Raw genomic sequence first — 13,809 nt, forward strand, 5'->3', positions numbered from 1 at the left:
TAGAAAACTGCTTAGAAGAACAGCTGCAGTTGTATGCTGTGCCTATCCCTTTGATCAAAAGCTGTTTTTCAGAAGAGTACTTGATACTAAGCACACAAGGCCAAGGATCCTTCACTAGGCTCTGGATGTGCAAGAATTACCCCTAATAAAATATGGGAGAAGTGTACATTGGAACTGTCACCATTACCTTCAAAAAGGCTTCCTTTTGTTCAAGATGTTTGCTAATCATTGGAGTCACATGGTCTGTTTCAGAGTTGGGGCCAAGTTTATCAGCGCCTCCACACCAGTCTTCTTCTCGCTTGTATTCTTGCTCCAAACTTTCCAGCACACTGCATACCTATCAGCCAACAGGTTCAGGAATGATGAGGGATAAATGATCATCAACCAACAATCACAACTTGGTTTGCCAGCTTCTTTAAAAATCACAAGCATTTGATCAGCCCTACATATCTGATATGTGCAACTTTTCTGATTCATGGTACGCATAAATAAGCATATAGAAAGTAATGTAATCACAGAGAGGAAGGAGGGATAATTGGTTTGTTTTTAATTGCTATAAAGAAGATTGGAAGTCACTTCTTAAATTATCTTTCTTTACCTGTATTGTTTTTTAAAAAGAACAGTTACCTGTATTGTCTCTTACAGTTTTTCTTATCTTTTTCCTAACTTTTGTTTATATACATTTTCATATTTATCTTTTAGTCATACCAAAATCTTCCATAAAATTATATTTTAAAAAAGAATTAACCTCAATTAATACATATTATTACATGACATTACATTGTTGGATTTGGCTAAGGTCAGTTAGGTTCTGCTTGCTGAGATCATGGTACCTCTGGTTGCCAAAGTATGGCAGTAAAGCAAATGATCTGATTCTATAAGTGGGATTCATTTCAGCTGGGGAATATGTGTAAGAAATGTTTATAACAGTTTAAGGCAGGGGTGTCAAACTGGCGGCCTGCAGGCTGGATGGGTCATGAGCAGGCCACGCCCACCTCGGCTCCACAAAGGCAAAAAATATTGTGATATGTCACAATGTGTCATGTGACGCGATCGAGTTTGACACCCGTGGTTTAAGGTATTTAAACTGTTACATTAGTGGACTAAAGAAGCATCCACACAAACCTACCTGCTCTGATGTTTTGTAAAAAGCCACAGAGGCATTCACAAGCTTGAGCCGATCTTCCATCTTGAGCATCAGCTGCTGCCAATGGGAGGCCACCTTCTCAGCACAATCCCTGATCATGTCCATGTCATAATGATTAGCCTGCAACATTGCCTCAGCTTTCTGCTGTACTTGGAGGGCACTCTGGTGAGTTTTCTGATGAAATGTAAACAAAGTACACCATTACGTTCATGAACATACAGTATTATCAGCATTTTCAAAAGAGGTTTATGTCAACTCTTCCATGTCTTATTTTTGTTGGGGAACTAGGTGCTGGACTAGAAACCGGAAGATCATGAATTCCAACCCTCCCGTAGACATGGAAGCAGCTGGGTGACTTTGTGCCAGTCACTCTCTCTCAGCCCAACCCACCTCACAGGATTATTGTGATGGGGAAAACAGGAGGAAGGGCTATTATGTATGTTGCCTTCAGTTGTGCAAATAAAAGTGGCATATAACTCTAGCAAATAAATAAACATCAGTCTGACACACAAATCTTACTATAAACTGATTTTAACAAAAGTCTGCTTTTCTTCTGCTGTACCCTCCTTATCATGGGCAAAGATTAAAATTAAAAATGAGATAGACAATCAGAGATACAGCGTTCTCTACGCACAGACTGACTAGATGGGTACATTTCAACACATCCCCCAATCACACGGGATGATGACCAATGTGTGCTCCCTTGTCTTTATTTAGATTATAAGGCAGTGTCTGTGTGCAAGACCAGATGAGCTAATTGTACTTTATTATAAGGCTACATTAACAGAATCTTACAAGTTTGAAAGTACACATTTTCGTCTGTCTCTTTACAGCCTGAGAAGCCAAGAAAAGTCTCTTCTGAGCCTCTTTATCTTCCCATTATGAAACTGCAGTCTATGCCCTCTTTTATCTGACTGGCAGCATTTCTTCCTGTCTCTCAAGGTCTTTCTCACATACCACTGCACACATATAGAGAATCAAATGGAGAGGAAGTTTCACAACATAAATATGCATTCCTGCTCTTCATTCCTATATGTCCCTCAACCCAAGACTGAGATGAAGAACCTATGGAGCTTATAGTGACAGAACAAAGACAGATCTTATTCCTGGTGAGATTAGAATTCCTCTGTTACTTGTATCAAGGAACATGAACATGCAACCTTGATTCAAAACATGGTTGAATTACTTGGTCACTGTTTTATGGGATGATCCAACTCACATCAATTTTCAAGCATATCGGCACTACCAGCTTCTTGCTAAAGAGGCACTGGTGCTTTCGCTTTCATATTAGTCCTATTTCCATGATATAGGATTCAGCCATGCATAATATGTTACCATGGCAACATAAACTTGGGCAATACATCATAATTGAAATTATAACTTAGAAATATCCAATACTACAGAAGTGAAGATAATTTTAACCTCAGTATTGCTCTAGTGCAGTTGATTATTAATGACCTGGTCAATTAATTTTAAGGTCTTGCTTCCATAGTTGCCCCATCCAACTTGATATTTTTCTGCACTCAGTGACAGCAGCTCTTTTGCATTTCAAGCAGGCACAGCTGGAGAGGCAAAGCAGAGGCCTCCTATATCTAATGATTTCAAATCCTATTTCTCATATTTGGCAAGAAAAGATAATGTACCTTTTATAGCAAGTATGAGCAAATGCAACAAAACGATTTCTTTACATGTGAATATGCCCTAGCAGCTATATAGGTGATTGATGACTATTGTTCCTTATGCAGAAGATCCAATCAGTGATAGATTTATGAAAAATCAATCACACAAGATAATTTTGCCTCTGGACCACCTGCTCATGTGGGAGGCAAGAATCTGTTTAGATAGAATCTGGCATATTAAAGTGGTGCATCTAGCAATATCGTTAAATATGAACAAATATATAGTTCCGAGTCTATGTATCAAAAGTTGCCTTTGCACAGTCTCCTAGACTACAAAATCAAATTTAATAGGAAAAAAGCATTTTTACCTCTATTGCATGCTGGAACTGCTCATGTTCACGCTGCAGCTGCTCAGCCTCCTGTAGTGAACTAGCTGTAATTAGGCCAGCATTTAACATGGACTCTCCATTTCGGATCCAGCCCAATACCTAAAACGAAATGCAGGACAGCAACAATATAGAAGCTTCTCTTCTACATCTGAGCAGTACAATTAATCTTTTACTTATTATCCATTTTCTATTGGTAAACAGTCCCAGAGCAAGAGGATACCATTTAAAACAATCAACAAATAAAAAACGTATATATTTTTAAAGAAACTCTAAAGATGGCAGATATGTTTCACACTGGATACAGACTGATGAGGAATTGTTTTAGTTTTAATTTCTTTGGGCAACCTTTCTAAAATTCAAGACACTGGGCTCACTGGGTGGTACTATTGCCCCTTCCAATCTATCTCTCAAAACTTGCCCTACCATTGTGTTTGAAGTTTTTTAATCAGGATTCTGAAGAGTTCTTTATGGAGAAATAACAATCATTAGATGTTATGAACAACCACTCAGGAGGTATAAAACAAATTCAAGCAAGGGAATGAAAAGTGTTGGCTAGGTTAGCCAAATTTTCAACTGATAGAAGAGAACTTCTGGAATTATGTGCAAATGCTAGAGAAATTATAACTCTTTTGATTTTCATCAAATAAACCCAAGATTAGATATTAGATATTAGATAGAAACCCAGGAAAATAATAATATTTTCCATATTATTAGATCAAATACATTTTTATCAGAACAAAATACCAACTGTAGATATGTATGTAGAGGAAATGCATTAAAAACAAGTAAGTTGACAGACCCTGTGGTGAAGACATTTGTCCATCTTCATGCCCTAAAACATTTTTTTCTGTTTACTATGCTGAATCCAAAAGAAGATGCAACTGCAACAGGGTTAAGCAGATTTACCCTGTTTATCAAATATTGAGCTTAGAGAAAAGTATTAGAATATAAATGTTCAAACATTTGCGTTTCTGTACTGTACACTGACTAAAATAGCAATAGCAGAGTCTCAACACATTCTTATCATTTCTATTTTAGTTCTCTTAAGTGTCAAGAGTTCATGGGCAGTCTATTTGGCAGAGAAACATCATAATTGAATAAACCATGCACTGAATGCCACAGAAAAGTAACACAGGAAACACAATTTATTCTATTATATCTGATCAAACACCTGCTGAGCTATGAAGACCTTTTTATCTTAGAATGAAAATACTAACATGTCTTCCTTTTGTGGTTAAAAATAAAATAAGGAATAAGGTTACTTGCAGCAGAATAAATTTCTACTCCCTAAAATTATTACAAATATGAAATAATGAAAAATGAAATTCTAGAATTCTCATCATTGAAAATATAAGACCGATATCAATGTTCTTATTCTTAAACAAACCATTATGGGTCTTTACTTGCTAATCCATTTATATATATACTTATTTGGAAGACAAAACATTACTTTAATCCCAGATGAATATTATTATGCTTTTCTTACTTTATAATATGATAATCTTTAACATGTCTAGCAAGGTACAAACTTTATTTCCATAATTCTAAGTTATTGATGGTTCATTAGCTTAACCACAATCTATAGCTAAGTACCTAAAGTCATGCCGCCACATGTCAGAATCCTGGAACAAGACTAACAAATGATTAACTACCCCACAGAGTCAGCTTGGAACTCCATATCTCCTCTGCAAGGACTTCTCTGTAGAAACAGAAGTGCAGGGAGATTTGGCCTGCTTCTACCTCAGGGGTCCCCCAATCCCCGGCCTGTTTGGAACTGGGCTGCAGTTCCATTGTGCAACTGACATGTGTGCATGCCCACCGTTTGCGCAAATGGATCTGCACACGCTCTTCCGCCACTTGTGCAGAACCATCCCCTCTCCCCTCCTGCCACCACTGCTGGTCCACAAAGCTGGAAAAGTTGGGGATCGCTATTCTACCTATGCTTGGTGACTGCAACTCCAACTGAAACATCCTGTGGATATTTTTTTTTCTCTTTTTGTCTTCCTTGGGGCATTTCATTTATCCTAGATAATGTTCAGTTGTGTTAATGTTACATGCCAACCCAATTAACAATATGGCTTTATAATAAAAATGGATGTTGAACCACAGCAGATTCATATTATTGAATAGATACAACAATGGAGCAATAATGAAATGTTAAAGATTATCATATTATATTATAAAGTAAACTACAGAAAGCCCAATGCATTTCTTGTTTTGGATCTGTACCATTTATCCTTCACAGACACATGTGATTTGTTTCTTCAAAAAACTGGGATTTGAGAAATGGGAATAAAGAGAAATTGACTGACCATTCTAGGTAATTTCAGTGGGAATTCAAATCAACTGCTAGACATGTCTGTCTGTTCTGCTAACAGATTAATATGATTGCTTGAAAATAATTTGGGTTGACTGCAAGGTTTTTTTTATACCAACGGATGGGTATGGAATAGAGCAGGGGTCCCCAACCCCCAGTCCATGGACCAGTACCAGGCCACAGCATGCCAGCAACCAGTCCGCACCAACAAACAAAGCCCCATCCGCAAGATGCAGATAGCACAAAAAACCACGCACCCTCTGGTCCGTGGAAAAACCTCTTTCCATGGAACTGGTCCCTGGTGCCCAAAAGGTTGAGGACCTCTGGAATAGAGAGATGAAGTACCACAGTTGTCTTATACCTGCTTGACTTCAGCCTGCAGATGGCGTAGCTGCACACATTGTTCCAAATGTTTCCGATGTTGTTCTGCTGCTAGGTCCAGCTCCTGCTGTTTCTCATGGAGGAATTCCAACAAGTCTTGTACCCGAGTTGCCATGTCCACATCTCTGTCGCAGAGCAGTTCAACACCTATAACCACACCCATAAGTTATACCTTCCCATGTGGTACACTTCACTAAAACTCATATACATGACCTACAGCAAGGGTCTTCAAACTTGGCCCTTTTATGACTTGTGGACTTCAACTCCCAGAATTCCTCAGCCAGGCACGCTGGCTGAGGAACTCTGGGAGTTAAAGTCCACAAGTCATAAAAGGGCCATGTTTGAAGACCCCTGACCTACAGTATTAAAGGATACACAGCTGATTTTAATTTTGCAATTGTAAAAGCTTTTTAATCCCATGTATGTAAACATCTCAACCAGTAAACATCTCAACAATTATCTATGTGTAGATGGTCATACCAACGAGTGTTATCCTTAACCAATTATTGTTGATTTACTACTCCAATAATTCACAGCCTTTTGTCATGATGGACGGACATTATGGGTAAGTTACATTCCAATTCATTTGGAGAGCACTGAACTGGGTAGGTTTGACAAGGGCAGGCATTAGCCCATATGCTACAAAACATCTACCGGTATATATCCATTTGGGATGAGGTGGAAAAGAGAAGGATATTTTTTAAAGAATAAACTCATCAGAGCTCCAAAAATGATTCTGTTCCTTTAAATAGCAGCAAAATCATGTTGTGCTTGTCAAAACTGGAAAGGGATGAGATAGGAAGCTGAATATATGTTTAAGGTGTCATTTTTTTAACATTGCAAATCCCTATGTACTACAGTACTGTTCTATGTTTAAGGATATTTACCTTATGTAGTATGGTTATATTACTATTATCCTTCTTATTTTTTTTACTATCTCCTCCTATTGGTATCTTATGATTATAATACCTTGATGTTTGTAAATACACTGAGAGCTTAGGCACCAGAGACAAATTCCTTGTGTGTTCAATCACACTTCACCAATAAAATATTCTATTCTGCTCTATTCCTAATTCTAACTTAAAGTAGCAAATTCATCAACTGTACTGCAAAATTGATTAACTTGTTGATTTTTCAGAAATCAAGCCCACTTTAAAAAAAACCCCACTTGGTTAAGAATAGTTTACACATTAAAGTTGCTCAGAACAGACATACAATGGAAATCTTAATTTTATTGAATTTTATCAAAACTCATTTCTCCCTCTTGGTTTGTGACTGGGCTACACTTTACACTACAGTCTAACAATACCACAGTTTTTTGTTCTGCGGTTTTCAGTCACTATGTAACTGGCATTCTCTTACAAACAGCATCATACAAAGCAAACTATAGTGTTTTTAAAACCTAAAAGTTTATTCATATTATTATTAATGTTTTGATGTGGAGGCTATGGGTACACATAACCTACATGATGGGAATGGGATATGGTTAACCAGCTCCATATAATTTTACACACAAATTTGTGAATTTGCTTATCCTTACCCATATTATATTTTCGATAGACTTTCATTAGATACTTGTGCCCACTTATCTTTCCATAACATGAAATATGTAGAAGCAGCCTAAGGAGTTGCTACTGTGTATTGTATATGCCAACACAAACCCAATATAATATACAGTGATAAGAGTATGAGCACTGGATGCTCTTCTGTAATCCTTGGCATCAGGATTATCTAGCACACAGGTGTCAAACTCGCCACGTCACGTGACGTGTCGCAATGTATTATAACTCTTTTTGCTTTGCCAGCAATAGGATGGGTGCGGCTTCGGTATGATGAAACCAGCCCATGGGTCGGCAGTTTGACAACCCTGATCTAGCAGATCTTCCTAACATGGTACTATTCATTGCAGTTTAGAGAATCTCAAGCAGATTTGGCAAGGTAGAGTTAACTTTTTTGTTATTTATATAAGACAACATGTATAAAACTGAAAAATGATTATATGGCTGCTTATTTTTTAAAAAAAACCTGGAATATTTATTAATTGTAAAATATATTTTATACCAACCTTAATAAAATACTGTTTCCCTTTCAAAATACCTGACACATTCTATTTCTTTCAGGAGTACAATATTAAAAATCATTGATTCTCGTGAAGTCAGCCTAGGTAATCTCAATAAATCCATTAACCTGGTTGAAGTGGGGCAAATCCATCTTACCAGAAGCCTGAACTTCATTGACATACTGTAGAAGATCTTGTCCTTGGTGGATGACATCGAAGGTCAGGTTATTCATGGTTAGTGCTTTGTCTGCATGGTGCTGAAGTCTTTGTTCAGCTATTGTAAGATCCTCAGTGTCAAAATCATTCATTTGTTGAGAGAGTTCATCATTCCAAGATTCTAAATCTGAAATGATCTAAGGAGGAGAAAATAACACTCATCAATTAGCAACAATAAGTTCTGAGGATTCAAAAGGAAGTGAAAGAGTCTTAGAGAAGACTGATCAGTTGGTAAAATATACCTGGACTCTCCAAGAAAAAGCTTGATCTTCATATACCAAGATGACTAAGCAAAAAATAACAAGAAACCAGTATGTGACATTGTTCTCTGTCATAGAGTTTGCATTCCCATGCTGTGCAGATGTCTTGGAAGATAACTGTAGTCTGGGAGACCATTATTACACAAGACGCTCAGTCACAAAGATTCTCTGGTAGAATTTTATAAGTATATTTTGTTTCATGAGGACTCCATTATTGTGAACAGAGCTAATGGCTCACTGAGAAGCTTCTAAATCTTTAATATATAGCATAATACTTAGGGACAAGAAGAACTAAAAAAATTTCAAGATATGGATTCAAAATAAACTACAAACAGGCTGTTACTAAAAAATAAAATAATTTTTCTTTAAAACTGGTATTTAAGAGGAAACTGACAATTGGAAGCATCTCAGACTGAAGCTTTCTTGGCACAAAATTTTTATAAATATATTATGGCTTTAAAAAGAGGACAAACATTAAGAACCTAACAAGACAGAAGTACAGTAGCCATCATAGTTACATTTATATACACATTTAGAATGAAACAATTCACGTTACTTTAACCATTATAAAGTTTGTTTTTGGCTTAGCATGTTATGCAAACATAGTTTTGAATCTTTAAAACCATGATTTTGTGACTCAATTCAATAAATCATGGTTAAAATAACTATGCTTAGCATGAGGTTGGGGTCCATTTGCTGTATTTTATGGTTAATATATAAATAAACGTTAGTAATTAAGGTGGATGAATGAATAATGGCTAATATTAGAGGTAAAAAAGGTTTCTTCTGCAAGCTGTGGAATGACAATTATGCCAGTCATTTCTGGATATAAAAATCTATGCAAACATTTTTCCTCAAGCAATCTTTTTGCACAAATGAAGGCAAATCTTTTTACTTGCTCCACTAAAAGAACATAAATTTGCACCCAATTCTTGAAAGAACAGGAAGGAGGCGCGCAAATTACACCACAATTAAGGGTTTAATCATTAATTTCATACTCTAGGCTAGGCACTTTTGATCATGAGATGGCAAAATAAATATCCTTGAAGTGGACGTGGGACAGCATTCTAGCAGACATTGGTGGCTGGAGGGAAGATCCTGGGCAGCTAATTCTCTCCAGAGAAGAAAGAGATTGTGAGATCACCCACATGTACTCTGAACAGCTGCTCCTCATGAGTAGATTGCAGAACCAAGGTTTTTATAGTCAGCTGGGAGTTGAGGTAAGCTCACAGTCCTAAAGTAGACTATATGGACATAAAGCTCAACTGAGAGTAATTTCTTAATCACTTTTGGATTGTTTCAAAGGTGCTTTGTTATTGAAAAGGCAATTGAACTGTTTTTTCTTTGAGGAAGAAGTAGAAACTGTTTCACTTCTTATCCAAGAAGCTTCATCAGTTCTGATGGTGGGGGATGGAAGGATAGGTTCTAATAGGATTGGGGTGGTGGAGGAAGGATTGTATTTCTTTGCAGTCAAATGGTCATTATCACTCTCTGGGGGGTTATTTGTGCCCTCAGGGTCATCTTATTCAGAGTGCAATTGGTTGTGGAATCTTCCTGGAACTGCTGCATGGGCTGTGTTGTAAACTGGAGATGGCTGGTACCTTATTCCTCCCCATCTGTTGAGGGAGGGCTGTTCAATTCTAACACGGATGGACTCATTTACCCCTCTTTCAAACCAGTGATTCTATCTCAAATGTGGATTTGATAACTCTTCAGCGGACCTAAGTTGACTACTGAATAATGTGCTCTTAAAATTTTGTTTACACTGTAGAAAAGAGATGAGATATGGGAAGAAGAGATTTTATTTCTGCATTTTAGGAGAAGGCGATATGTTATTAAAAGTTGTTTATACTTGTTCGGACGAAGGGGAAATTTACTTCTTTATATATTTCTTTTCTTTTTCTTTACTACATTCTTTCTTTTTAACATTTCATAACACTATTGAAAAGCAATCATGTTCTAGGTCCGCTGCATGGCAACCTGCTATTGGAGGAAGGACAGACCTAGTTATGTAAGCGATGAATTTTTCAAAGGAGTTATACGGAAAAGAATAATGTGTGTGATTCGGGATATCCTATTCTAACATAAACTCTCTTGTTTAAATCTGCAAGCTGGTTTGGGAAGCTTTTAGAAGAACAGAATTAACGTATTTGTATTAAAAGCAAGGACTATTAATATTTACTGAGATATCGAAAGTTAAATATAAAAAGACGGCAATCTATAGGGAATATTTGTACTGTGATTTTCTACTACAACAGGTTCAACTATTTATTCCAATAGCATCTTTATTATTTACCTTAGCCAAATGAAACCAACTTTTTTGGGCGGGGGGCAAAACTATTTACATCATTACCTGAAAGCACCTTGACTTACTGCCTTTGGGAGAGTTAACGAAGAAAAATGGGAACTAATAGCATCGAAGTTTTCTTCTTGAAGAGAAACTCCTGTTTTTCAAATCAGCCCAATGGCTTAGGGAGAAGAAGGAAATATTAAATATGGTGCAATCTGGACTGCAGACTCACATCAATGGCATCTCTCTCAAAGATCCGCAACTGCAAAAAGAGCTCCAGCTTTATCTTGCGTTCCTGGAAGAGTTCCTCCATCTGGGATTGGGCCTCGTCCAGCTGCTGAAGGACTGTCTCAATGTGATTGATGGAGCTGTTATGAGGGGTCTTGTTGCTTGAAATGGCCGAATCCCTATAAAACACAGGAAACAGGCATAGAAAAACTGGAATCTGAAATATAAGAATGGCAATAGAGGCCAATCTCTTCAAAATCATGTTCTTTCACCAACACGTTGCTTTGAACTGGCAATATAATTAACAATGAGCTAAGCTGCATTTTTCTTTACCAAGAATTAGGCTGCAATTACAGGTTGCCAGGAACATGATTCAAACTAGACCAATGTGAACTCCTTCCTTTCTGCAGAGTGTAGTAAACCCGTGCTATGGTATTTTCCTTGACCCTCCCAGCAATGAGGGCAAAGGGGGCAAGAGAAACTCTTAACCTGAAAAGTGCAGCAGGCCTGGAAGGAAAGGAAGAGGACTTGATGCAAAGTTGATATTTCCACAGAGGGCCACATCCTACCTCAGCTGCTGTATTAGATCCTCGCCTTCCTTGATAACATTCACAGTAACTTGTAGAGTGGTCTGCTGCTGCTGGCCAAATCTTTTGATCAGCTCCTGCACAGCCTCCACAGATTCAGCATAGACATCATCCAGCAGTTCCTTCTGCAACTCTTCCAGCCATGTCCAGAGCTGAGGATGGAAAATACAATTATGAAAGAAAACTGACTGTTAGATTAGGTTTTTCTCTCCTTCAGCACTTTTTTTTAATCATACTTGCAAGAAAACTGGTTACGATGTGCAAATATTAGTTGCTCAGAATTCATATGATTCTGCCAAAGTTTGTGTAATCCTCTAGTTAAATCTCAGCTCCCATTTTCCCCCATGTGCATCATAAGGACAACAAACTTGGCCTTCTCTTGCAGTGTTGTTACACTATTTCATAACTCTACCCCGTGTCTTCATGTTTGGAGGCATGTATAACTAGTTTCTGAGGACCTGCTGGAAGGAAGGAAAAGGTTGCTGACATCAAAACCTACTTGCAAGCTTCCTATAGGTAGGCCAAGGTAGGAAACAAGATGATAGACTGCATGTACCTGTGAACCTGTCCCTGCAGGGCTGTTCTTAAACTGTAGCTAAAGAAATAGTAGATACAGGATTCTCTGAATTTTCTAAGACATTAAATAAATATGCATTGCTATTTAATTATATTAAACGTATACTGCTGATAACTAAAGTCTCTTTATGATCTGCGGTAAGTTCAAACTAGAGATTCTAAATAATAATAAAAAATAAACAATTAAAACTTGTTTTTTTCAAAAGGTCTGTTTTTAGATCTTTATGAATTCCAATAAAAAAAAAATAAGGCCACAACTCAGCAGTAGACATTTCAAAGAATAGGAGAAGGAAGTTACAGACAGAATTAATCTTGAAGACTCTGGCAATTGCAGATAACCTTCCTCAGATGATTTCCACACTGGACCTCCCTATATAGATCTTTAAAAACAATGAACTAAGGCAGCTGACTCCTGAAGTTTGTACCAAATACGACTGCTAGACTACACACAAAAGAGCCCACTGTACATGTTATAACGGTTAAACTGAAAAGGTTACTTGTGTGCGTTTCACAGATTTAACTTAATTATAGGCTTCAGTTGGTTTATCAATTGAAGATGAGGGAAGAGACCTGCCAACATCAGCTCAGAGACCATCTCAATCAGCAAGAGGAACTATATGAACAGAATACCGATACTGTTCCCTGAGCCCTGTCTACATTTTATAAGCCATTACATGACACATGGCAAAAAACAGCAAAAAAAATCCCTCTTAGTGCTGAATGAGTTAATACTATAACATATAGTTCTGAATCAATATCTGAATTTTTAATCCTATTTGATCAGGACAGAACTCCCTCCTGCTGCTTGATTGCTAGAAAACAGCAGCTCCAAGATTCCTCTCCCAGAGAGTTAGACCATCAAATGCAATTATCATTCTATAGAAAATAGTAGAAAGCAATTCTCTGTATTATCTATCTAGCACAAACACATAAAAATCAATCAATCGATCGATCAATCAATCAATCAATCCAGGTTTTAAGAATCAATTCTTTCCAAAATTATTTGAGTCTATAAAACAAACAAAACAAAACACCCCTTGGTCCATGACTTATGATCCTTAGGCTAATTGCCAATAATTCTACAAGCTTAGGTAGAGGTTTTCTCCAGCACTGCTATACAAGATTCTTTAACAAGAGGTAATATGGATGTGAGATATACAGTCCAGTAAAAGCAGATAATTTTCCTTTCAGCTACAGTACCAGCTTTATATTTGTCTAAATCATTAATCTGCACTGTGATTAGTGTAATATGCTGACTGAAAGCTAGTAAACTGGAACTCCATCTAGGGAGGCAAAGTGGAAGTTGCTAGTTTGTTTGGATTGCCAAGTGAAAATGTATTTATTCTGTTCTAATGGGCACTGCATTCACCCTGAAGGGTCAAATATGCCTTTTACTCGTGTTCTTAGATGTATAATTGTCACTTGAAATGTAAATGGCCTTGGTAGCCAGGAGTATGTTTTATTAGTTTGGCCTGATATAGTGACTACAATGTTTTCTATACCAGGGAAATCTGTCACTATACCAGCTATCGTTCAAAGATTAGGTAGTAATTTATATTATATAATACTACTTTACAAGTGGTATTATATAAAGGGGCGGGACGGCGCAGCAGTTGAAATGCTGAGCTTGTCAGCTGGAAAGATGACAGCCCAGGTTTGACACCCAAGCACTATGTGATGGGGTGAACTCCTGTTACTTGCCCCAGCTCCTGCCAACCTAGCAGTTCGAAAGCATGCAAA

At 37.4% G+C, this 13,809-nt stretch overlaps 1 protein-coding gene across 1 annotated transcript in view; it reads right to left on the reverse strand.

Moving 5' to 3' along the window:
* The window catches only part of TRIO (trio Rho guanine nucleotide exchange factor), a 244,272-nt gene that overhangs the window by 102,588 nt on the left and 127,875 nt on the right, over nucleotides 1–13,809 (reverse strand). The window contains exons 12-18 of the mRNA XM_015813007.2: nucleotides 11,476–11,645; nucleotides 10,911–11,085; nucleotides 8,070–8,265; nucleotides 5,834–6,000; nucleotides 3,135–3,254; nucleotides 1,130–1,321; nucleotides 188–337 (exon numbers count right to left, since the gene is read on the reverse strand). Coding sequence (XP_015668493.2) covers nucleotides 188–337; nucleotides 1,130–1,321; nucleotides 3,135–3,254; nucleotides 5,834–6,000; nucleotides 8,070–8,265; nucleotides 10,911–11,085; nucleotides 11,476–11,645 — 1,170 coding nt within the window. The remainder of the gene's footprint in view (nucleotides 1–187; nucleotides 338–1,129; nucleotides 1,322–3,134; nucleotides 3,255–5,833; nucleotides 6,001–8,069; nucleotides 8,266–10,910; nucleotides 11,086–11,475; nucleotides 11,646–13,809) is intronic.

The sequence above is a fragment of the Protobothrops mucrosquamatus genome, unplaced genomic scaffold, assembly GCF_001527695.2.
Source record: "Protobothrops mucrosquamatus isolate PMUCROS unplaced genomic scaffold, P.Mucros_1.0 scaffold126, whole genome shotgun sequence".
NCBI lineage: Eukaryota > Metazoa > Chordata > Lepidosauria > Squamata > Viperidae > Protobothrops > Protobothrops mucrosquamatus.